The sequence below is a fragment of the Anolis carolinensis genome, chromosome 1 (assembly GCF_035594765.1).
Source record: "Anolis carolinensis isolate JA03-04 chromosome 1, rAnoCar3.1.pri, whole genome shotgun sequence".
NCBI lineage: Eukaryota > Metazoa > Chordata > Lepidosauria > Squamata > Dactyloidae > Anolis > Anolis carolinensis.
The window spans coordinates 16,724,293-16,749,841 of NC_085841.1; the positions used below are offsets into that span (position 1 = coordinate 16,724,293).

A 25,549-nucleotide genomic window follows, 5' to 3' on the forward strand; every position below is an offset into this window, starting at 1 on the left:
GAGCCCCAAAGCATGCAGCCCAAAGATCACAGTTTGCCATTGCTTTGAAACAAAACAAGAATCAGTATTGACCCCAAATGGTTTACTGATTCAAAGGGAGGGAGGGAGGGGATGGCCAGGAAAAGAAAGAAAAAGAGAGAGAGACTATAAAGTGTTAAACTTGTAACTAATGCAGACAAGCTGCATTAAATTTTAACATGAAAACCATCTTGCCCTTAATAGACTTCAGTGCTACAAATCTCCTGAGATTCATAGCACTTTGTTTATAGAAACAAAAACAGAGCCATTCTTCTATCAATTGGTGAGATATAGCCTTATCTAAAACTTTTCAAGACTTAAACCAGCAAACTAATGACATTAAGGGCAGTATATTGCCAGTTATGTCCATTTTCTGGGAAGTTTCATCCTCCCCTGAGATCCTTTCTTTTGAATGAAGTGGTATCTGTTGCAGAACTATGCTATACTTACTGCTGGTTTGGGAGCTTGGTAAGCATTTGAGACTAAATCCGCTTCTTGACACAAAGTGGAAGTTCTACAGGGAAGGGAGAAACTCAAAGCTTTCTCTCAGCATCTCTCTTCCCACTCATAGAGAAGAAAAACCAAAATAGTATATGGTCCTTGGAGCACTCTTTGGATTGGGGCCAAAGTGTACAATTCAATTGAGGCATAGCACACATCTATAAGAATGCTAAATAGTTGGGATGCCAATCTTTGCTCCTTTCATTATTGCATAAAAGAATGAAGAATTTCAAATTGTTCTTGTTAAGCCTTTTATATATATTACTCCTCCTTCTCCAAACAAAAACTCATATGTTCCAGCTGGGTGATCATGAGAGTCTCTGTATATTGTGCAAAAACATTGTCTATTTTGTGAAAATACTGTTTGTGCAAAGCTTGTTTATTTTATTTTTACATACAAAAGCAATGTTTTTTGTGCAAATGATTTTTTGTGAAAAATTGAAATGAATCTATTTTTCCAGTATATTGTCTTGATGTGTAGAGGTAACTATTTCTAATTGAGGATGAAAAAAATCTACAAGTATTCTTTATATCCCTACCAAATAGATTAGATGCATATAAAAATAATCATATGTAAAAAAAATAAGTAGTACCTTTGGCCATAAAAGTATAAAAACCACACAGATATACACATCTTGCATTTGTAATATTTAATCACAAGAGATGACCAGTCTGTTTACCTCTTTTAGAATTACACCGTGTGAATCCTTCTGGAAACAATATGTGAACTCAGAAAAAATAGCAATGTCCATGTGGAATCAATATCCAATCATTTGCTTGGGTACAACCATTTCCTCCTAGGTTTTAAGTGTCTTTTGTTGTTTTAATGAGACCAAGTTTTCTGCACAACTAATTGTCAGTAGGGTCTCCTGGGAAGAGAGACTTTGAGAGAATGAAGTCAATGTTTATAAGGCTTACAGCATAGTACTTCTGAAATGTGCTGTTGTTTGAATATCTCTCTGTTGAGGAATTGTGGGATTAGAAGGACAGGCACAGAGCTCTATCAAAGCTACGTAGAAGATAGATCTTTGGGTGATGTGCAGTAGACTCTTAAGGCATTCAATCTCCCAGTTATTTACCAATGGTAGCATAAAAAGTGTCTCCCTCCCTACTAAACTTAATTTTTGCTGCAGAATGGAAAAAAAGCTTGGAGAAACAAGAAGTAGGGTTTTGTTTAGAAGGATTGTGAACATCGGTTGAGGTTCTCCAGACAAATTCACTAGATGAATTTTTCTATTCATTTCCTAAGAATAGTTCTCAATTCTATGTGTTTATCTTGAAGCTTGTCAATTTGTGATACTTCCAAGTGTATGAGAAGATGTACCTTCATCTTCCAAGCTGATAAGACTAGAATGTCTGTAGGACTGGGCAAGAGGACCACTATATCAGTCTATCTTCATGCAGGAGGAGAGATCCAAGGTACAACACAACAAAAACTATCAGAGCTACATCAACAAATTATGTCATTGTCCAATATGGCAGTTTCTGGCTGTGTTTCATGGAAATGGCTGGAAAAGAGAAAAACCTTCTGGCCACTATTGAATCACCCACTTTAGTGTAATTCTGCAATCTTTATGTTTGATACTAAACCTGCATGGATGGGACTGTAACTGCCAAGTAGCATACAAAGATGACAGAGCAATTTAGACAGTAAAAGCTAGCAGTAGAAATGAATTTTCCAACAGTACTAAAAACACTTACAGTCTGTGCTAGAAGACTTGGACATTTGTTTTTTGTTTTTTTAAATGACTGATGTCCTTTGACAGCAGGTCATCATCCCTGGAGATTGTGTTCCATGTAGAAACACAACCAGTATGTTGACTGAGTCTGATTACAACGAGTCAAAGCTCTTGGTGCAAGTATAGATTTATTGAAGCTTCATGAATATAGTGGGTATTTACAATACAGAAAACCCACTTCACTTGTGCCAATAGTTAGATTCCACTAGGGGTATGCAAAGCTTCATTCCATTTTGTAATTCAGAATTTTGTATGATTCGTAAATGTGAATCTCCGAATTACTAGTCAGAAAGCAACCCCTCCGAAGAATTAAGAATAGAAACAGAAGATTTGTTGTTTTGGAGCTTTTTTTTTCTCAATGTAACATATTCCATCAACAAAACAATTACAAAGCTTTGGAGATTGAGATTATTAATTGGAACGAGGCCCCTTCGAATCTTTACAAAATGAAGTGCGTATATAGACATTACTTGGGAATTTTAAAAGGTGGGAGGGATTTTAGGTAGGATCCAACCATGGACTTCTGTAGATAGAAGGCTAAAATCCAATGCATGTAGGAGGGACAGCCCTCTCTGCCAAATTTGTTGTCCCCCTCCCAAAAGAAAACTAGCTTTGGAGGACTCAGAAACCCTTCTGGAAAGCCAAACTGCTTTGTTTCTCTTACAGCCTCTTAAAGCCCACAATGCAAGCAAAGTTCACTTTGCTAAGTTCTCACTGATGCAGCGATAATGGTGCTTTTCAGAACTGAATGCTTAGGGGGTAAATGCTGTGGGTGCTATAGCACAAAACTTCAGTCAGCTAAAAGGTTTGTGTCCGCAATTGCTGATTTGTAGTATCTTCATTGATTGCACTGAATTATTAATCCAGCAAATTTATTTCGAAAAGTGGGGCAGTGGCACCGTTCCTTGGGAGGGGTGCTGTGCCAGATTTGTCATAGTAAGCAAACCCTTGTCTTATCACCTCTGGTTTTTTTGCTGGCTGTGCATCCTCCTTGTGATAAATAATGAATGGGAAGATGCAAGTGACTTGCGACAAATGCAGGATTTTCAAAACAAAACAAAACAATATAATACAAGTGAGATTCTGCATATCAACCATCCAGCTAATAACACACAGCTCCAGAATTATAGAATCATAGAGTTGGAAGAGAACATAAGGGCCACCCAGTCTAAGGCCCTTGCATGCAGGAAAATACAATCAAAACATCCCTGATAGATGACCATCCAGCCTCTGCTTAAAAACCTCCAGAGATGAAGACTGCACCACCCTCTGAGGCAGCATATTCCCCTTTCATGCAGTACTTACCATCAAGAGATTCTTCCTAATGTTTGCGAGGAATCTACTTCAGATTTTTTCCATTCAGCTTTTTGTTTCAAATCTCAGTCAAAATGGCTCAAAACTATTGCAAAGTGAACCCTGCCTTCCAAGAATGCAACTACACTGTAGAATGAATGCAGTTTGACACCACTTTAACTGTCATGGGTCAATGCTATGGAATCATGGGAGTCATAGTTTTACAGGTTCTTTAGCTTTCTCTGCCCAAGAGTGCTGGTGATTCACTGAGGGCCCGTTCAGACACGTCCTATATCCCAGGATCTGATCCCAGGTTTTCTGTTTATCCCAGATTATGTGGCAGTGCGGATTTATATAATCCAGTTTAAAGCAGAAAACCTGGGATCAGATCCTGGGATATAGGATCTGTCTGGAAGGGTCCTGAGCTTCCAGAATTAAATAGCATTGAACCACAGTGATTAAACTGTTGTAAAACTGCATTCATTCTACAGTGTGGATCACTTCAAAGTCACATACCCCAAAACTTTTTAAAAGGGGGGCAAAAAGAGTAGCTTTAAAGATTTAACTAAAATCTGGAGTGGATTTACAGCACAACTGGTACAGAATCCAGTCCCTGCTGTGAAGCCAAGGGACCTCATCACATGTAGCTATCTAATGTGGGCGACAGCAGGGGGATTCACCAGACATCATGGCAAATCCATGTGGCAGTAGAGGAATCAGTTGCCCCACATCACCCATAGCGCCACCTTACCCATCACATGGGGAAAAGTGTCACTGCCCAGCTTCCCACCCGCACTATATCCATTGCTGGTAATGAGAACATGGGAGGCCTGCCATGTTCTCCTTGTTCAGTCGTAGGATGCTGAATGCACTGTTTGGGGACAGAGCCCCGCCAGGAGTAGCTGCACCTCATGTGAAGGGATCCATGGGGCTCCATCCAGGAACTATGCTCTCAGCATCCTATGACCAGTTTGAAACCCTTTGTGATGACGTCAAAAGCATAGACTGGGTTATTACCCAAAGCTATGAATATATGCAATCATGACATTGTTCCCACCTGCTCTTAATGCTGATTTAAAAATTATAAAGTTGCAATGTTATCCTTCTTCTTGCGGCTATCTCCCAGGGGAAGCAGGAAGATGTAAGCAATTCTGCACATTCACTTCATCCTCCTGGAAGGTTATGTAAGCAAAAAAAAAATGGTTGCTGCCAAACTCACAAATAAATTTTTAACGAATAAATTAGTTGCTGTTCTTTAGTTTGTAGAAACACAACATCTTGTAATACAGATTTTATAACCCTAATGGGACTTTTTTCCTCCTCATCATGCAGGGAATGAGGAAAGCATCAATTTCAGTGCAGTTTGCTGCACTGTGAGATTTATTAGGTTGCTTATTGCATTTCATTAGATTTATAGCCCACCTATGCCAAGGACTCTGGGTGAGTTATATAAATATTTACAGGGCGCAAAGTCTAATTTGGCATCTGCAGTAAAGAAGAAGTGTCGGCAAAGGCAGCAATTTCTTAGCTTCACTATTTGATTGAGTTCCCATTCAGAAAGTTTAGGTATTGTGAGAGTCTATTTGGTTTCTTGGGAAAGTCGCCTTGCCATCTGCTTGGCATGCCTGTGATAATCATATGATTTCCTGCCATCACTCCTGATAAGAAGTGCATGCATGCCAGTTCCCAACATCTTCCTCATAAGTCTAAATCAATGACTATGGAGAGCAGAAAGTCTGAAACAGTAAATGTGCACAAACATACTCTCGTGTATAAGGTTTGGGGGCCAAAATTATGGAATTTAATATGACCCATTGATAAGTCGAGGGTCATTTTAAGAAGAGAAAGCACCAATGCCACATTGAGAGGCGAACCATCTTTGGTCACTATTGCCATTTTTCCACCAAGGTATTATTAAAGGCCAGAAGCAGGACAATGGAGGAGAAAGTAGAGGGAATATGCGCTTTTAAAAGATTTTCCTAGCATGGACTAAGATCTTGCCATTCACCACTCTATTCAGAGAAGGGGGTAGTCTTTTTTTGGTAATGTATGAGCATATAGAGTAATTGCTGTTGAATGACAGACAAGGATGGAGACAATTGACAATTGGGCATTGCTTAAGGAGTGCTGCTCTAGAGGAATACCTAGAGATTTGAAAATCACCCAAGAAGAAATGAGTTGGAAGCGTTTTAGACAAAGTATCTAAGATACATTTCATGGGAACTTGCTATATGCTAGTTCTGGTGATTTTAGGTGCATCTACACTGTAGAGTTAATGCAGTTTGAAATAATTCTATCCACCATGGTTCAATGTTATGGAATCCTGGAATTTGTAATTTGTTGAGGCACCAGCACTCTTTTATAGAGAAGGTAAAAGACCTTACAGAACTACAACTCCCATGAGATAGGAGTGTAGATGCACTTCAGGTGAAGATTATTTCCAAGTAAACATGCATAGGGTTGCAATGTTCTTCAAAAATATTTGCAGAAAGATACACAGTCAGAAAGATGCACATAGACCAACTTGGTGTTGTTTTTAGCATTAACTATATTCTAAATGCAGTGGACTCTTTTTCTCTGATGTCACTGAAATGCTCACAAAGAATGGTGCACTCAGATTATTGCAAATGGAAAGACATTAATTTGTTATAGGTCAGAGGTGGACATTTAAATTGTGGGCCTCACATTCATAGGGCTTGCAAGCGTAAAATTATTTCCTTCTGAGAAATTCCCATTTACATCTTCATCACAGTAAGTTTTCATGGGGCTTAACAGTTCATATAAGATCATCAACTGATATCCCTTCTCCTGCTTAAGGTATCCGTGACATAAATATTAGTCTGCTGGTGAACAATATTGCATCAAGTGGAGCTGAGCAGCAATGCTTTGGAAATAAAATATGAGAATGGTGCACAATCTTTCCAAAGCAAAATGTCACCTGTCTCATTGAACACATAATTTGGGGAAAGGTTTTCTATGGTAACATATGACATGGAAGGGTCAACTTGCTAATTTTGCAATAAAGCAAGAATGGAAATCAAGTCTTTCTATATGTAGCACTGCAACTCTCATTAGATCTAGCCAGCACAGCCAATAATCAGGGATAGTAGGAATTGCAATTCAGGTACATCTGGAAAGAGAGCCAAAATGGAGTAGTGTAAATTGGTGAAAGGCCTTTTCTTCCTCTTCATGGAATAAACCTTGTCTTATCTATGGGTTATTTCAAAATCCATCATTTTGGCCCCTAAACCTGCCCGCAACTTTTAGTGGCAAGTTCAGTTAACGATCACCACCAATTGAAAATGAGTTAAAGGCACCCATCAAGATAGATAGATAGATAGATAATAGATAGATGATAGATAGATGATAGATAGATGATAGATAGATGATAGATAGATGATAGATAGATGATAGATAGATGATAGATAGATGATAGATAGATGATAGATAGATGATAGATGATAGATAGATGATAGATAGATAGATGGATGAATGGATGAAATGTACAATTTTAACTGTTATCAAAAAAAGAACCATCCCTTTATCTGAGTAGAGCAGTTAAATGTGAAAGCCTTATACATCCTAGGAGAACCTAAAAGAAGCATCAATTCCCTCTACTCTCTCTCAGAACTCCTTTGAGGAGAAGCACCAAAGTGTTTCACTTTCCCAACCAAACATTCAAAACAGTTAGAAGTGGCATCATAACTGAAAGAACATATTTTAGATAAATTCCTGTCTTTTCCTGATTTTCTCAGAGAAGGGAGTGGTTCCTTTTTGATAAGATGTAAAATACAATACTCACATTGACCCATGGATAAGTTGACCCAGGTTTTTGAGGATCAAACTTTTGATTATAATTTCTAGACTTCTACATGAGTCTGTACAGTATGTGAGTTTGAACTGAGCATGAATATTAGCCAAAAAATACAATTGGATGTGCAAAGGTATACACACACATATATGAATGAATGATCCCAGTAGGGTTGCAGTCTGTATGTGTTAGGATCAATTGAGGAATGCCGGCCAGAGTTCAATATTGGTAGCCTAGTGACAGTACAGATGCCAAGACTACTGGCGTGTTGGGACATGAAGAGTGTAGCATTTAATAACTGCCAAGAGGATTGCTTGTGTGCAGATGGCAATAAGACCTGCGGGATGACCAGCATGACACCTTTAATGTAATAGCTAGTCTATGAGATTGGAAACAAAATGGCTAAGCAAAACTGAAGGAGGGCAAGAGGTAACATTTCAAGTCCACAAAGCGGAGCACTCTGATCCATAGAAGCTAGCTTTTTGAAAATTCTCACGGAAAAGAGACACAAGGCTCACCCAAAGCACAGTAGTTATTGAACGCAACTCAACATTGATTACAAAGAAAGCGTGTGCAGTCCACCGCAAAGAACTGTGCCCTTGTCAATCACTAGATTACACAGGCAGAATAACCCCCACCACACACACACACACACACACACACACACACACACACACACCTTCTCCTCCCTTGTACATTTCTGCAATTCCACAAAGAGCTGATCCACATTTCTGTGTTTGAAATAAAAATGAAAAACAAAGGGCAGTTTCAGCATAGATAATCCAAAAGTGGGAAGTCCCATAATTCACAGTCATGAAAAATAGTTTCCTATTGTTTCTAATTTGCCAATGATAGGCATGGTAAATCTCAACATGAATGTGCTGGATGTAGAATTCAGAGGCATTCCTTTTTTAAATGGCAACTGCCAGAATATCCCAGCTAGTACATCCATTGACTGTGCTGACTAGGAGATTCTGGAAAGAGTTATTTAATAAAGAACTTTTGTATGCTTTGCATGGATGTTCCTGGAATCAGTGGGGCCAAGAGGCTTCCTCCATGACCAAGGATTTCATGCATCCCCATGGAAAAGGCTCTCTTCCAAGTCTGAACTGGCACATATTCTTGTTCTTTTAACATTAGTGTGGGCAAACTGGCTAAAAGAGTAAAAACAAAAAAATATTGTTATTTGTAGAACATATAATCTGTTACAGTAAATTTCAAAAATGCAATCTAAGTCAGCTGTCAACACTTGCCAGTTTGACTTTTGCGGATTTGATTAATCATGGATTTGATTAAAATCTATGACTCTCTAGATCAGTGGTGTCCAACCTTCCACCCTCCAGGTGTTTTGGACTTCAGCTGCCAGAATCCCTGAGCATTAGACATTGAACAAACTGGCCCAGGCTTCTGGAAGTTTGAGTCCCAAACACCCAGAGGGCCAAAGGGAAGGTTAGGCACCTTTGTCCAGGTCCAGTTCATGGCAGGGGATTGGACTGGATTACCCTTGTGGTATCTTCCAACTCTATGAATCTATGATTCTGTGCTCAGCTTCCAATCTTTAGGTCAATTGAGTTGTGCTGGAAGACCTAAAAATTCCTAGAGAGGTGTTCCCTCAAATTAAAAAAAAAATGAGATTTATATAATATCAATAGACAAGAAACACAACAAAAGTAGCATTTTTAATTCAAGTTTTTCACTTTCACTGGAGCTTTTTGGCCCTAGCCCTAGTCAATGTGGGTGCAGTGTGCTTAGGTTATTAGCTTTGAATCTATTTCTAAGTCCAGTTTTGTATGTCTGGTGGCACAGTATACAAATCTGGATTCTGGTGGATTAATAGCAGCACCTCCTTCAATGCTGAGGGTTGTGGAAGAGAAATCTTTCCATGAGTGACAATTCCAACCAAGTAAATTGTTTTTCATTCTCTACCACAGTCTTTTCAACATGCATCTGGAATTAAAGCTGCATGGGTATCAATTATTTTGCTAGGGTTTGTTCATTTGCTTCACAGAATTATTCTGTGAAGAATTGTATCCTTTCAAATTTCATACTATATACCCTGTTTCCCCGAAAATAAGACATCCCCTGAAAGTAAGACCTAGCAGAGGTTTTGCTGAATTGCTAAATATAAGGCCTCCCCCAAAAGTAAGACCTAGCAAAGTTTTTGTTTGGAAGCATGCCCAGCGCCTGCCAAACAGAACACCAGAGCACGCAGGATTGGTAAATGTACATACCAGCTGTACATGGAAATATTGGTAGTAACAAGAAATTCTTGACAGGAATCACAGTTTGTCTGGTTTGGTTATGCTGGTTTATGATGACAACTACTGTACAGTATATAATAAATGTTCATATTTTTTTGTTCAACAATAAATGTGAATTATTCTTCATGGAAAAATAAGACATCCCCTAAAAATAAGACCTAGAGCATCTTTGGGAGCAAAAAATAATATAAGACCCTGTCTTATTTTCGGGGAAACACGGTAGCAGTTAAGATATTTCTCTCATTAGGAATCTAACAGTTTAGACAGATTAGTTTTCTACAAATACACAATCAACCTGTGCAGAGTCTTTGAAACTAAATGATACTTACTAACGACTTAAGTGCACAGAAAATTAGCATGGATACATTGATTCCCTTTGGCCATGCTTTGATTTTCCTCCTTCAACTAAGTCCTTTCATGCGGTATTTCTTGGCTCAGTGCTGCCAAAGCAAGAGTAAAACAATATTGCCATATTCCTGCTGTGTGCATTCCCCTTTAGCAATGCCAGAAAAAGGCATTTGTGTGCCTGATGGAAAAAAGAAATGGTGTCTTCTTCCTGATCCATATATAGAAGCTGAACATACTTGCCATTCATGGGATGGCAACCTTTATCCCAATGTTACACAGGATAGCTTGTAGAGTTTAGGACACATCATTTGGCAAAAGGCAACATTCAAGTTTCTGTACAGGAGTCTTCACAATGTTTTCCACCAGGCACGTGTTCCTCTTCCTCTTCCTCATAATAGGGTCAGGTTTCATAACTCACACCTTTCTGTTAGGGATTAAAACATCAAACCTGTAGAAAGTAACCCGTTGGAAAGGACAAAGGCAAGGTAGATAGCCCTGAATCTTTCTGCTCTTGTTTTTCTAAGTGCACATTTAGGCTGAGATCCTGCATTTAGAAATAGAATGGAAACTTCCACCCTGGTAGAACTTCCACCTTTCACCTCCCACAGAACCCATTTATCTTTTGTACTTACCATCAATAAATTCTTCCTAACATTTAAGTGTAATCTCTTTTCCTTAATTTGAATCCATTGCACCATATCCGAGTCTCAGGAGCAGCAAATGAGAAATAAAGAAGTAAATACCTGCCTACTCTGTTTTCAATATGACATCCATTCAAATATTTAAATATGAATTTCATGTTGCCTGTTAACCTTCTCTTCTCCAGTCTAAACATACCCAGTTCTCTAAGCCACTCCTCAGAACTGGATGCACAATAACAGTTAACTAGTGGTCTTCCAAAACATCATGGTATCATTTTGCATCCAGCTACAGGGACACAGCAAGTTGTTCGTCCTCTACTGCTCCCTTCTTCACCCCATTTCACACCTGCTCCAAGGCCAAGACACTTGTGGGGGGGAGGGGATGGCAGTTACAAGAGACCAGTGAAGAGGTTGGGATATCTGAGCAAGGGACACGCCAAATTCGCAGCAATCTCCCTCCGCTCCCCACACATATAATACTTGCAGATTTTGTGGCCTCTGTATCCTGCTTTAGATCCCCTCCCATTCTATCATTGAATCATTCAATGAAATAATAAAAAGGGGTAATATTATTGCACCCTGGAGATTGTGGAGGTTGTTAGCAAAGGTAAAATCCTTAGGTTGTAGAGTATTAAAAAAAATAAAGCTGCAGCAGAAACAAAAGCCCTGAAGTAATGTGGTCAAACTTAATTTAATACAGAAGCATAATGCAGGAACAAAACAAAACTCAAAGAGAAAAAACACAGCAGAACAGGCAGAGTGCAAAGTGCAAAGAATATATATATAACAAACACAGCTCCACCTGTATCAAATTGACAAAGCATATTACCTGTTAAAGGTACATGAACAATATAATTTTGTAACATTATAATACTTTCAACAGAGGTTGCAATCCAAAAGTAGATTTTTCTAGTTTTCCTTGTTTTACAAATGAATCTAAATATACTGTGTCTGATATCCTATCTTACCGGCTTGGTTAAAACTGCGTAGATTCTATCCAAAATAGTGTATGTATAGCACCAAAAGAACTGTGTGCACATAATGGTGGTACAGTAGAGTCTCACTTATCCAAGATTCACTTATCCAAGGTTCTGGATTATCCAATACATTTTTGTAGTCAATATTTTCAATATATCGTGATATTTTGGTGCTAAATTCATAAATACAGTAATTACAACATAACATTATTGCGTATTGAACTACTTTTTCTGTCAAATTTGTTGTATAGTATGATGTTTTGGTGCTTAATTTGTAAAATCATAACCTAATTTGATGTTTAATAGGCTTTTCCTTGCTGCTCAGTCGTTTAGTCATTTAGGCTTTTCCTTAATCCCTCCTTATTATCCAAGATATTCACTTATCCAAGGTTCTGCCTGCCCGTTTAGTTTGGATAAGTGAGACTCTACTGTATTGGTTTAAAAAAAAAGCAGAAATTTGGTTAGTTTACTACTTGGCAAGGAAGAAGAGTGGAAGTGGAAGAGGAGAACTGAGATAATTTATTTTAGTGTTATTCACAAAGTCATGTGATAAAACTCTTTCTGGACTGTCACACTCTCTTGACTCAGATTAAGACAAAGTCAAATGGCCAATCAATAAATCTTGATAAGAAAACTATTGTGACAAGATTGCCTTAGTGTTACCCTAACTCTGAAACAACAACAAACTATAGCCTGGCAAGAGAGAGACCATGACCTGTTTAAAAAGTTTGAGGACCCCTGCCTTGGACGGAGGGATGAAGAGTCAGTGCTTTCTGAATTCAATCCCCTCCAACATTACCATTGCCTTTTCATAGAATCATAGTGTTGGAGGAGACCCCATGGATCATCCAGTCTAACCCCCTGCCAAGAAGCAGGAAAAATCACATTCAAAGCACCCCCGAAAGAAGGGGGATGATGGTGGACAAAAGGTTTCCTCCATTCTGGAGGGAGATAGAGAAAGGAAAGGAGATTTAAAAAGCGAGAGAGGATGGAGAGGATTTCTTTTTATGTCATGTCTTCATTAGATTGTGATCATGAGGGCATGGGACTATTTTCTTCTTTTTTGATGTGTGCAAAAAGACTTTGTGCAAGAAGCTACTATATGCCTCCTTGAGAAATTAATATCAAAACAAAAACACTTGCATAACTCCAGGTTAACTAGTGCATATGTCACCAACAAGATTCCAATCAGAAGTACCATTGCATTTAATAAAGTAGCAAATTCAAAAGAAAGTAATGCTACACAATTTTCCTTTGGCCTGCTGTTTTATGTATGTAAGGACGGGTTGGGTTGACCCTTGAATAAGTAAAATCCAAAAATCCCACCCCACTCTTAAGTAAGATTGAATAATCCCACTGAAGCCTTAAGTGATGCTCCAAGAGGGATCCTACCTAATGAGCTTTCAGACAGTATAACCTGGCTTTAAACTAAAGGAGAGAAGGGGAAGCTGCACGATGATAGGCTTCAATGTACAGCTTGGAGAACAAGCTCTGGTTTCCTGCTGCTCATAGATTGAAGGCCCACAGAGTGTACACCAACAAATAATTACTTTCATTCCTCATTGAAAATGCAATGGCTCCCCCTCCCCACAAAACAATTATTGTCTTGTGAATAATTTCTTGGTTGTTCCCCGTGCTTGGTTTATTCAAAGACATGAGTATGAACCAAGGAAATCTTTTAATATGTTTTTTTAAGAAACGGGGGTGGGGGGGAGTCTTTACTAATTTCAATTCACAAACGCTGCAGGAGTCTTCAGTTCCCATTTTCTTTTCACAGTATTAATAAAGACTGGACATTGGCAATAGTCACCTTTTCCCCCTTGCTGTTGAAATTTAAGAATCATGTTGAAGGGCTGCCAAGAATTATAATAAGTCTCGAATGCATAGTGAAGAACTGTAGCCAATCGTGATTGTTCCAGACAAGTTATTTCATGGCTGCAGTAACAAAAGGAATATAAAAATCAATCCCATCTTATATAGTATATGACATAAATTGAAAAGATGTGTAAAATAAAGGGGAGCACTCATAATAAGAACAGGAACAATATACCTACTCCATTGATTGTGGTGAAAGAAGCCATAGAAAGACAGGATGGTTGGTTAATTCCTGAGAGTGGAACAAAAAATAAAGTGTTATAGTCTTCTCCTTGCTCTTTGCAAAACCATCTCCACTGCCATAAACAGATCTTCAGTATTTGTGGGTGGTAGTTTTCAAGCGTTAAAGATTTCCAGCCTCTCCAACTGTATGTTCTTAAATCAAAGGATTCTTGATTTAGGTTACCAGCATTTTATCTGTTTTTACTGTTTCCTGGGCAATGAAATAAGGTACTACCATTGTTTTGGCTGCTTTTCATTGTCCGGGAGTACAATCATGGATGCTTCTCTAAAGTGTAGTAAAGAGATGTTCATAGACACAGTTCAATATCTTTCCAAATGCTTTCAGTTGTGCAGCTAGTGATGACAAGCATTTGAAGGCCTAAAGCTATGTTTGTGGTACACAAATGAACCAGTTTAACTGACAAGAGATCCCCACCCATAGGAAATCCAGGGAGTGATGAGAAATGTTTTAACTAACATGTCTTATCACTCCCACAAAACATCATTCCAAATATTCCCCAGACAAATCTACAGCAGTTAATCCAGTAAATCAAAATACAACACCAACTCGAGTTTTAATTTATTTTGAAGAAAAAAAGAATGCACCCTTAAACGTAGCTTATGCTTTTAGGTCCTATTATCCATTTTGCACAAACAAGTCAGGCTGACTTTTGAGTGTATGGATTAGGAGGTCATCTTGTTACTTGCTAACACATCCTGAATCAACGCTATGCTTGCAATAGATGATAGATAGATGGATAGATAGATAGATGGATAGATAGATCAATGATAGTCCCCAAAATGTGCACACCCTTAATAGTTTATAACTGTCACCATAGGTTATTGGGTGTTGTTCTGAGTTTAAATTGTTGTTTTATATGCTATTGGTTTTACTTTTTTGTATTGCACTCTGTGTTTATTTTATGCTTTGTTTTATGCACTTGGTGTCATATTAAGCTGCCCCAAGTCCCTTTGGGGAGATGGTACAAAAATTAAGTAGTTATTATTATTATTATTAAGGAAATATTTTGCAGATTTTCCCCAAAAATGTATGCACCATAAACAGGATTAAAGATTCCAGTTGTAGAGAAGTGTCACAAAATTACAAGGGAAACTTTGAGCGATGTTTGCAACTCTATTAGCTAATAGTGGCTACAGAAACAACATGCTCTGTGAATGGAAGAGAGCTCGGGACATCATTATTCACCATTCCTTTCTCAAGTCTGTGTTGTGAGGCTGAAAGGCTTTGAAGGTAGCACTTGGGATGCACTTTTAGTTGTTGCAGTCATGCAATGACTGTAAGTATGAACTGTAATAATTACAGTGTTAGGCCTAAATTATCATTACTAGACAGCATTTGAGGTAACAAAAACAAATTTCTTGAGGAAAAAATAGCATTTTTTTATTGTGGTAGGCTACAACAATAAGGAATAGTTTCCATCTCATGGTGAAGTTTATACTCAATCAACTAGTTACATTTTTTATGTCTGAGTGATTCATGTATAAGTCACATTTTTACTTTTTATTGTTGTTATTTTTATATTGTATTGAAAATGCTGTGGTTAGCCATCCAGAACAGCATTGTACCTCAATAGTAACCCAATATCTCATCCAAGATGGTTGGTGTTGTGCCTACTAAGTCTTCTGCTCATAGAAGAATGCTCATTGGAAAGGTTACTCTCTTTACAAAGGTAGTGAAAAACAAAACAAGTAAATTTTGTTTCAATATCTACTTTGTTCCCCCTCACTTCAGATTACTTACAGTGACTCTGAGCAAACTACAACAAGTGTAGTTTATTAAATGGTTAAGTGTTTTTTAGACAGATGGAGTTAGTGAGATCATTGTGAAAAGATGCTTAAAAGGAAAGAATGCCAGCAGGTTTCATGGTGGTTTCTTTTTTTTTAACTTGTTCTTTTTAAAATAAGATTCTTTAGTTTCATGTTTCAGGTCTCATTACTCAAAGGAACATCTTCCTGTAAAACGGAGACTGAAAGACACCATTTAGCAGACATTAATAGCAAACATAATTGACAGCTTTTGCCTCAGATGCCTACATTCAAAGACAATTTTTCACCCATCAGTTAGCAGGAGCATTTATTCAGCACGTTCCATTCTTAAACAGAAATTAATTTCTAAAAAAAACCCCTTCTGCTTGATAGGTCTCTCTCATTTTTGTTCACTATAGATATCCCCAAGAGTTTTTATTCAGCGATGCTGAATTGTCTCTTGTAAAACAATTGTTGACACATCCAGCTCAGATGAATTTCTGCATTAAATTGATGGTAACAATAGCAAAAAGGAAGGGGAAGGGAGGAAATGAGCTATTGTTGTTTTTAGCAGTTATGAGAAGGACTCCTTGTGGGACTTTGAATTAGAACTTGAAAGCAGAGGGAGGGGGACAGGTGTAAAACCTACCTACTATGGCCTTTCAATGTTTAGATCTGAAAATCCAGGGAGAAGTTGTGAAGCCTCAAGGTAGGCAAAGGCAGAAAAGAAATATTATAGTTAGAGAGAAATAAGTGTCTTTTGTGGACATCTTGATCACCTTGTTGGGATGATATGATTATTTCTACCAAATAAAGCAGAGACAGCAGTTCCAGTATGTCCAGGGAGTGGGTTTTCTGTCTCAGGATCCCTCTGAGAGTTACGAAGATTGCCAAAACTACTGAAAAATGGGGAAATGATAGCAAGTTCATTTCTTGTTTTTATAAATAGGGCTGAAATTCTGCGTCAGGCGATTATGTGTGGCATGAAGTTCATAGCTACATCTAGCTATCTCTCTGTTGCTGGACCTCTACAGAGACCTCCAGGCCTCCACAGGAGGTTCCTGTAGCTGATATCCTTGCAGTGTTTCCTGTGACAGCAAAATAGCTGAATGCATCCCCACTCATCCCTCTGGGTGATCAGTCAAAAAAAAAACTGATCTCCATAACAAAGAAGATTGGTTATGATGGAAACATTGAACAGCTCACTAAGATACAGATTTTTTATTTAAACAACGGGGGGAGGGCTACAATCCACCATTTTTGTTGTCAGAAATAGAATGGGAGGATTGGGAATCGCAAAAGCAAAAGATACAATACCTATATAAATTTAAGTATACATCTTCCAGTGGCAGCCCTCAGTTTTCAGATTTTGAGTAAACAAAGCAAGAAAAGAGCAGAGATAGTGTACCAACTCTGCCCCATTTCTAGTATGTTTTTGTCACCTCTTGCATACGGTGGATGTCTTTCTGAAGAGAAGAACCTTCTTTATCAGTGGAGTCTCTCCACATTTCTGGATCTTGATTTTCCACAACTCCAACTTGCATAGAAAAGCTCCTTTGTGAGAAGGGAGTGAGGCTAGCTTACCCACCTCAGTATGTTGAGTATACGTGGAATAAGAAGGCCTAATGAGGTCTAATATAGACTGCAGTTCAGATATGTCAGGTGAAGACTTGCAGGAATCGTGCACCACCTACTCCCAACTTTGCATGATTCTTCCTTAGTTGAGCATGTTGATTGATAAGCATGTAAACAGGATCAGATGCGCTGACAATCATTTCATTTCAAAATAAATAAAATTTCACTCCAGCACCCATATGTAGTACAGTATTTCGAAGGTGCAGTGAACAGATGGTATCAGACTTTTAATGAAATTAACTGCAACTTCTATAGAAGTTTGGGAACAAACAAATAAGCTTTGGCTTCCTGCTCCATGTGAATCCATATTACAAAGTAACATTATTTTTAGGTACTAAATTAAAAGGCAGGCCATCATACACATCTTTGTAGCTCAGAGGCCAGAAAAATGTTGCCTTGCAAGGCTCCTCTGTGAAACTGAAAAATGACTCTGAAGGCACCTGCAAAAGTGTATGAGAGAGAACTGCACCATGTTCCCATAAAAATGTATTTTGGGCTCAGAAGATTATTTATTTTCAACAGGAAATGACCCATAGGGAGTGTTGGGAGGAATGCCAGCCCTTTGATGTCCACTTAATGGCAAGTGTGGCTCACTAACCCAGAACAGGTCCCCATTCCTTGTCTAGCAGAATTGGGTTTCCATTCAAGTTGGGCAATAAATCACATGCTGAATTCTAGTCTGATCTTTAGACCAGCTATACAAGGTGCTGAACAATACTCATCCAATAGGTACAGTATCCTGGATTGTTCCTTTAAAATCTGAACTAAAATCTAGGGCATGGAAGCCATCATCCACCACTGACTGTGGAGCATAAGAGTAGCTAGCTATGATCTTTTTAAGGCAAGCAAAATTTTCTTATAAATGCCAGTGGTTTCAAGGCATGCAAAAACTACTCCTGACCTTTTTTTGTCTTTTTAAAATTTTTCGCATAAGTGATTATATTGAAAAAAAACCCAAAGAAAATAGGTGTCAAGTGACAGATGTGAAGATAAGTAGGAGGAAGATCATGGAGGAGATCTTTAAAAGAATCAGTTTCTGGTAAATGCCAAATTACCATGTGCAATTACACGAAGCCAGTAAAAAAAAAGGAGGGGGGGGGGCAGAGAATATTATGATTGAAGCTGTGGGTGGAAAGAACAAACAAAGCTTCAGAACAGAAAAGAGGAGCCAGTGATGAGAAACAGGTATGCCAGCGAAGAGAACAATAGCTCTATAGAAAAGAAAGACTTCCAGAGTAAGAGTGGTGTCAGTATCATAGCTGTTGTTCTTAAAAAGAATAGAATAGAAATGCTTAGCAAATAAATTATGGATAATATGAAGCAGAATGCCAACCCTATGCCTTGTTTGCATGTCTTCCTTGTAAACGCCCTCAGAGTTTAATGTTGTATTATTCAGCTCACCCACTCCCAAGTCCTCCTTCCTGATATCTCAAGCTTTTATGGTGTTCTTCCCATCAATTCTGTGTTTTATCAAAAGCCTGCCTTGTGGCAAAGTAGTTTCGGGCAAGGGCATCTTCCCTCATACCTCAGACTTCTATTCAGCCAATTGCTAATGTACTTTTGTTTGCCTCTGGTGAGAGTAGATTGCAAGCATTACAGCAAGGCATTTACTATCTGGTATTTGCTGTCATTCATCAGTTATCATGTACAAAGGGTTGGGAAAATGACCACTTTTATATAAATATTTTAAGAACTATTAGTCTGTCTCGGACCCCTTATCTTCAGTTAGTATTCCTTATAGCACAGTGGCTTGTATCCTCTGGTAGCTGCTCCCCTTCCCATTTAAAATAATAATACTAATAATAATCATATGATCTATTGTTAGTTGCTACCGTGTTTCCCCGAAAATAAGACAGTGTCTTATATTAATTTTTGCTCCCAAAGATGCTCTAGGTCTTATTTTCAGGGGATGTCTTATTTTTCCATGAAGAAGAATTCACATTTATTGTTGAACAAAAAAATGAACATTTATTATATACTGTACAGTAGTTGTCATCACAAACCAACATAACCAGACAAACTGTGAACCCTATCAAGAATTTCTTGTTACTACCATTATTTCCATGTACAACTGGTATGTACATTTACCAATCCTGCATTCTCTGGTGTTCTGTTTGGCAGGCGCCGGGCATGCTTCCAAACAAAAACTTTGCTAGGTCTTACTTTCGGGAGAGGCCTTATATTTAGCAATTCAGCAAAACTTCTACTAGGTCTTATTTTTCGGGGATGTCTTATTTTCGGGGAAACAGGGTATCAGACATTCCTATTCTAAGGATCAAGCTTAATTGTTTATTGTTGTTAACTGACATCAAATCAGCTTCAACTTACATTGACTTCATGAAAAGAAGGTCTCCAAGTCATCCTATCTCCAGTAGCCCTACCCAATTTGTACTGTATACCAAGAGTTTACCTGTTACATAGTTCATCTGAGAAGCAGAAAAAGAGAAGACAAGCAAAATTTACCAAAAGTAGCACTTCCTCACAAACCTCTTGGAAATTAATGTTGACTTGGTTAATAAAATTTCTCAGGGAGTTTTGTTTTGTTTTTGTTTTGTTTTTTTGTTGTTGATTTCCCAAAGAGAAATTTAAGAAAAATTTGAAACCTCCTTCTTGGTCTGTGTTGGAAAACAAAAAAACTTTGCATGGAATTTGCTTTGTAGAATTCTTGGAGGATTTACTAGTGCTTGTTTAAGAACAGTGAAAAGTACATCTTCAATAACTAAGCTGGTACCTGCATAGGGGTTTCTTCATTAATCAAATGCACTGTTGTAGTGCAGCCTGATCCTTTTAGTACAAAGAATTCAGACTTCATTAGCTGCTTCCTAATTGCACAGTGAACCCAATGGCTTGGATTGAAGTATTGCTATCGGGGGAGGAGCAACATAAAATCATGGTTCCATCAAGTTGGAATTCTGTCTCCCCAATGAAATTCTACTTCCCAAGTTTCTGGCATAACAGTAATTTAAAACTTCATCTGAGCATTTATAAACACAATTTAGGCGTCCAAAGGAAGGGGGCATGCAAAGTTACAAGGAAAAACCAAAGTAAGTAAATTAAAGAGGTCTATGTGTAGATGATTTTAAATCTCTCTCTCTCTTCAGTACTAAAAAATTGGGAACTGATGGAAAATGTCACCAAGAGGGGCAGATTTCTTATTTAAGTGGGGGCAATGCCTTCATTTTCCTCTCTCTGTATCTATACCCCGGGATCTGAAAAATGAACCGTTAAGTTTGGAAGTAGTTTTAGTGTCCATTTGAATTGTATACTGTTTGTATACAAGATTTGTATACAAGATTTTCTGACTGCCTACCTTCTCCCACTTCACTCTTGGCATTAGAGTTCCCTTTCCCCAAAAAGAAGAGATCCTATTCATTTTGAAAACTACCTTGCATTTTCTCTGGTGGGAATTGGTGGAGCAAAAAAATAAGGTGAATGTCCACCTACACTTGTAGCTGTCTTCTTGTGGAAGTATTGTTTTTCTTTGATTCCTAACCAAAGCTGAAGTACATGCTTGCTGATGTGTTTGGAAAAGTTATGTAGCATAGGTTGTAGTTCAGAATACAAGTGAATGTAATCAAAGGTTTAAATGTTTTTAGGGAAATGTCATGATGTGTATTCTTATGACAGTATTCTAGATTTCTACAAGCAATGAGCTTTTGGTTTGCAAGAGCAATTGGCCATTGGTGTTCTTCACCAATGGGTTCTATTGCATCCGTCATATCTGGTGAATCTCGTGCCTGCATCCTTTTTTACAACCTGAAAACCTGCTCCAGAGAGCTGGGAAACTCGATCAGATCTTGTGCACCATGGCGATCATACAATGCAAAGAACAAAGGAAGAAAATACCAATTCCACTGGTAATGGGTAAAGGCGCACACTATTCGATGTGGAAGAACACCATTGGCTCTTGGCTTTCATACAAACTGATCCTCCACTTGCATTATGAAGCTGTGTGATTTCTCCAGAATAAGAATATATAGTTGGAGTTGCAACTGAAGTTACAAATGCATCACCTAGAGTTACATATTCATAACTGGTTTATATTCACAATCCCTTCATAGTAGACAATGTAGGAAATATGTAGGGATTGTAAAAGTCCCCCTATCCTGATTTGCTGTACATTAGCCATTACAAGGAATAGAGGTCTTTTCCTCTGTCCATTGGGATGAAACAGCCGATATTCCCACTTCCCTCCCATGAGCAATATCTAGAAGCATTGTGACAGGGATCCTGCTTCTTACTGTCACAGCAGAGATCCCTTGTTGGGAGAAGGATTGAAAAGCCAGTCTGCTCCATCCTGATTGACAGAAGATCAGACCTTGTAAATCAGGATTGTGTGTATGTGTGTGTGCCAGTATCAGTGTCGCTGTCAGGCCAGAAGATGCTACTTAACCAAGTAGCTGATCAAGAATTTTGCTCTTTGGTGGGGTTTTTTCCCCTGAATACTAGCTGGGCACTGAAAGTGGGAGGGAATGCAGGCATTCTTCCAAGCCTTACTTTGCTATTCCATTAAGAGTGATCTGATAATGCACTGTCCTAAACATTGATGTGTTCTGCTTTGCACTAAATGCATCTTTCTACTTACAGCAAGTCCAACCAAGCCTGGACGTGGAGGCTACCCGAGTTCAGATGAGGTGGTTCGGGAATCCAGCAGCACGACTGGCATGGTAGTTGGGATTGTGGCAGCGGCCGCCCTGTGCATCCTCATTCTCCTCTATGCCATGTACAAGTACAGGAATCGAGATGAAGGCTCCTACCATGTTGACGAGAGTCGAAACTACATCAGTAACTCAGCACAGTCCAACGGGGCTGTGATTAAGGAAAAGCAACCCAACAGCTCGAAAAGCTCCAACAAAAATAAGAAAAACAAGGATAAGGAGTACTACGTCTGATCCCGAGTGCTGATAAAAAGAACAATTGTATAGAAATAGTCTTCATTTTATCTGAGACATAAAACAAAACTTATTTACTTTACTTTTTATGAAGCACATGCAATGTTTAAAAAAAACGGGAGAAAAAGAACACAGGGAATGCAATTGGAAAGGAACAGACTTTTTTTAAGAAAAACAAACCAAGGGAAGAAAAAAAATGAAATAAGCATTTCATACTCTGGTTTTCCTGAAACTGGAGTCAATAAATCCCCTTACATCCACAGTGTTTTCATTTACTCTGCCGTCTTTATGTTGCTGGAATGTTTCTGAAGATGATGTTGGTAACTACTGCACACTCAAAAGGCAAAGAGTATTACTACTAAAACATCACCCAGCACCACACAAAAATGCGACAAACTGAAACAAAATAAATGAAATCTCTCTCACACACACTCACACACACACACAGAAGCTACCTATGAATCTGGATTTAGCCGAAGTGCTAGTGCATTCCTGAGGAGTAAGTTAAGTCTTATTACCTGAGAAGACTTTGCCGTTCTAGACAAGAGCTCAACAAGCAAACCTGGGTTTGTCGCCCTGTGCATCACAACAATTGGAGCTTGGGTTTGAAGTTGGCTTTTCTGAATAAACCATACAAAAAGAAGAAGAAAAAGAAAAAGGAGAAGAAGAAGAAGAAGAAGAATTTTTTTAAAAGCCCCTTTCTGGTTGTGAGGAAAAGAGTATAGCGGCCTTATTTTCAAATAATAATAATAACAATTAACAAACAAAAGAAGTGAAATATAAGGCTTATTTTCACACACCACCAAACAAACAAACCTGAGGGCATAGATGCAATCATTGGGGGGAAAGTTCATGCACGCTTAATATGTTATTACATATGTTTATATTAAAAAAACACATCTATATGTGCTTTCTGGACTGTGATAAGTGATGTTTTCTAGCCTGTTGTATAGACAATGCAAACTATATCTGCTCTTCAACCATTTTTGGTAAACTCAATGTTCTAAGTGTTGCTAGGTATAGAACGTTTTTGACATCTGGAGCAACCAACATCTCTGTTTACTTTTGCACCCATGAGAAACTGCCACAGTTTTTCTTCCCCCTCCTGATTCGTTCTTTCTTTCTTCTTCTTCCTTTTTCTTAAAAAGATCTTTAGTTTAATTTGATTTTGATTTACAGTATAATGACTATACCAAGAGAGATGTGTATGAATGTATATAAGAGTCAGCTAATTTTCTTCTTAACCTGTACAGCCTTTCTCTCTCTTCTTTTGCAGTTCAGTTTTCGTAGTTTGTATGAAAGAAGTGGATTTAGAAAGCAAATATATATAGATATAAACATTGGAATTTTCTTCTTCTGTTTACCCATGCACTCCTAGGATACATCAGGAAAACTAATCAAAACCACATGATTTCTGCCCCTCCCCACAAACCTGGTGATTTAAAGAATCTTTGTATTCCAGGTTGGATTAGACCATTGGCCGGTGCGTTTGATCACTCCCCTGAGAGTCAGAAGTGAGAGAAAATTCAAATATCATGGAATCCTTCATCCAAATCTTTATTATGGTTACATTTAGTTGGTAAAAGAGCTCTGAAGTATGTCCTTTAAATAATTCTAGCTCCTCCAACTAAGACATTTATCAGTTATAGAAAGCAGATATATGCCATTCAAAAACAATTCAAAACATAATTCCAGTTTGAATATGTAAATGTTTCTTTTTTTTTTTTTTTGCTGTTCTTTTTAAAGAGGTATATCAGAATCCATCTAGGTTTGAATGGTATTTCTTCTTCTAAGCTAAATTGGTTCCTTGCTTTGGTAATAAGTTTCTCTGCAAAGTTTTAAAGTCGAATGCATTTTGGTTTAAATACATGTTACAAATTTGCAGTTTTGTTTAGTTCTGTTTAAAAAGATGGCTCCATTGGGTTCCCAACAATTGTGTAACATCCCACAAAGTGTGAGAGATATAAGAGGAATATTATACTCTGAAAGAAGCTAGTTCAGTAGAGAATCATCCCTTCTGCGGAAGGCCCCCTGGGATGTGTACAATTGTCCCTACTTTACAGACGGAAAGAAGGAATTTAAAATTAGCTTTAACCAGCAGGGCACTGCATTGTCTTGTTTGCTGTTCACTGCCACTGGGGCGAAACATTGGGAATGGGTAGAGCTCTCAGTCTTCAGCAAAGGAATACTTTAGAAAGAGAAATAAAAAAAGGTCTCGGCATTGCCATCTTCAGAAGATGCCAAAAGGTTTGATGATGCTGTATGTGTCTAATGCTTTGGAGATTGGGGCTAGTAGGGCAATGCTTGTCAATATGTGAAGGCCACATAGCACTCAAGTTATCCTACTGAAGTCATCACTTCATATACCACCTTTATAAGTTACCTTTGCCAGGAGAAGGACAGTGAATGAGTACTGCCACAAATCATGAAGAAGGCACTGGTTTTTGCAACCCAAGATAAGGCAGTGATGACAAATGAATTTCCATAACAATAAGGCCACATGGAAGGAGATACGGTTTCTATTCTTTGTCATTCTCTATCAATGCCACAGTCTAATCTGATGGCAAGGTTCTTTTGTGTCGTCATATATTGGCTCTGTTACCTAACTTGGGTTGTTGCTTTTCAAGTAATTAACACAATTACTTTTAAGGAATAAGTGATGCAGGGGTTGCCTTTTCTAGTAAAGGTAATCTGAAGCTATTTTCTGGGGAGTTTTACTCCCATTCTTCCTTGTTGATTTTGTGATTTAATAACAAACAAAGTGTTTGCATTTATCAAATGTTGCAGTAGCGATATTAAAACACTTTTTTCCTCTCTTTTAAAAAACAAACATAACAAACATGTTAATCCCATCTCTATAATAATCTAATTTGTTTTCACTATGGCTACAATCCTATGCACTCTTAACAGGGAGCAAGCCCCATTGAGGTCTATGGGTCTTCTTCTGGGAAAACATGGTTAGGATTGTGCTGTGATGAGATGGCTCTGGGTTGTTGTTTTTTCTTACTGTATTGTGTTGCCTTTTTTAACAATACACTAAAATAATGTGTGAAATAATTCATTCCCAAGATATCAGAAAAGAGGTCAGAAGCCCTTAACCTTATAGTGCTTTCTGTGATAGATATTTACAATTTTTTTTATTTGTTGCAAGGCCAATTTATCCATTATTGGAAATGCTAAGCAAGTGGAATTTACCGTTTTGTTAATAAAATGTTTCTTAATACAGTTGTTGAGTCATCATTTTCTTTTCTCTTTGCATGATAATGCTGTGATAGTATACATTAATTACATCATAAAGTCAACATATCATCAATTTCAATGAAGGATTCTGTTCATTTCACTTTCTTCCACATTCATAGACTCAGATTTAGAAGAGACTGCAAGGACCATCTAATCCAAACCCTCTGCTGTGTAGGACTACACAGTCAAATCACTTCCAGCCTCTGTTGAAAAAGCTCCAGAGAAGGAGATTTCATCACACTTCAAGGCAACATATTCCACTGCTGAACAGCTGTTACCATTTTTTTTGTGTGTCAGGAAAGACTTGAGAAACTGCAAGTTGCTTCTGG

General features: G+C 38.1%; 1 protein-coding gene and 1 long non-coding RNA gene across 45 annotated transcripts in view; one reads left to right on the forward strand and one right to left on the reverse strand.

Annotated features, from left to right (window-relative positions):
• nrxn1 (neurexin 1) overlaps positions 1-25,205 on the forward strand; it is a 1,150,439-nt gene extending 1,125,234 nt beyond the window's left edge. For all 44 annotated transcript variants that reach the window (XM_062968862.1, XM_062968856.1, XM_062968858.1 and 41 more), the window contains one exon: positions 21,676-25,205. In XM_062968862.1, the coding sequence (XP_062824932.1) occupies positions 21,676-21,980 (305 nt within the window). In that variant the 3' untranslated portion in view covers positions 21,981-25,205. The remainder of the gene's footprint in view (positions 1-21,675) is intronic.
• LOC134295677 (uncharacterized) lies at positions 11,285-15,017 on the reverse strand. Its single transcript, XR_010002296.1, has 2 exons — positions 13,644-15,017; positions 11,285-13,524 (listed from the first exon to the last, which is right to left on the reverse strand). It is a non-coding gene; the product is annotated as an uncharacterized LOC134295677 (long non-coding RNA).
• Positions 25,206-25,549: the final 344 nt, after the last annotated feature.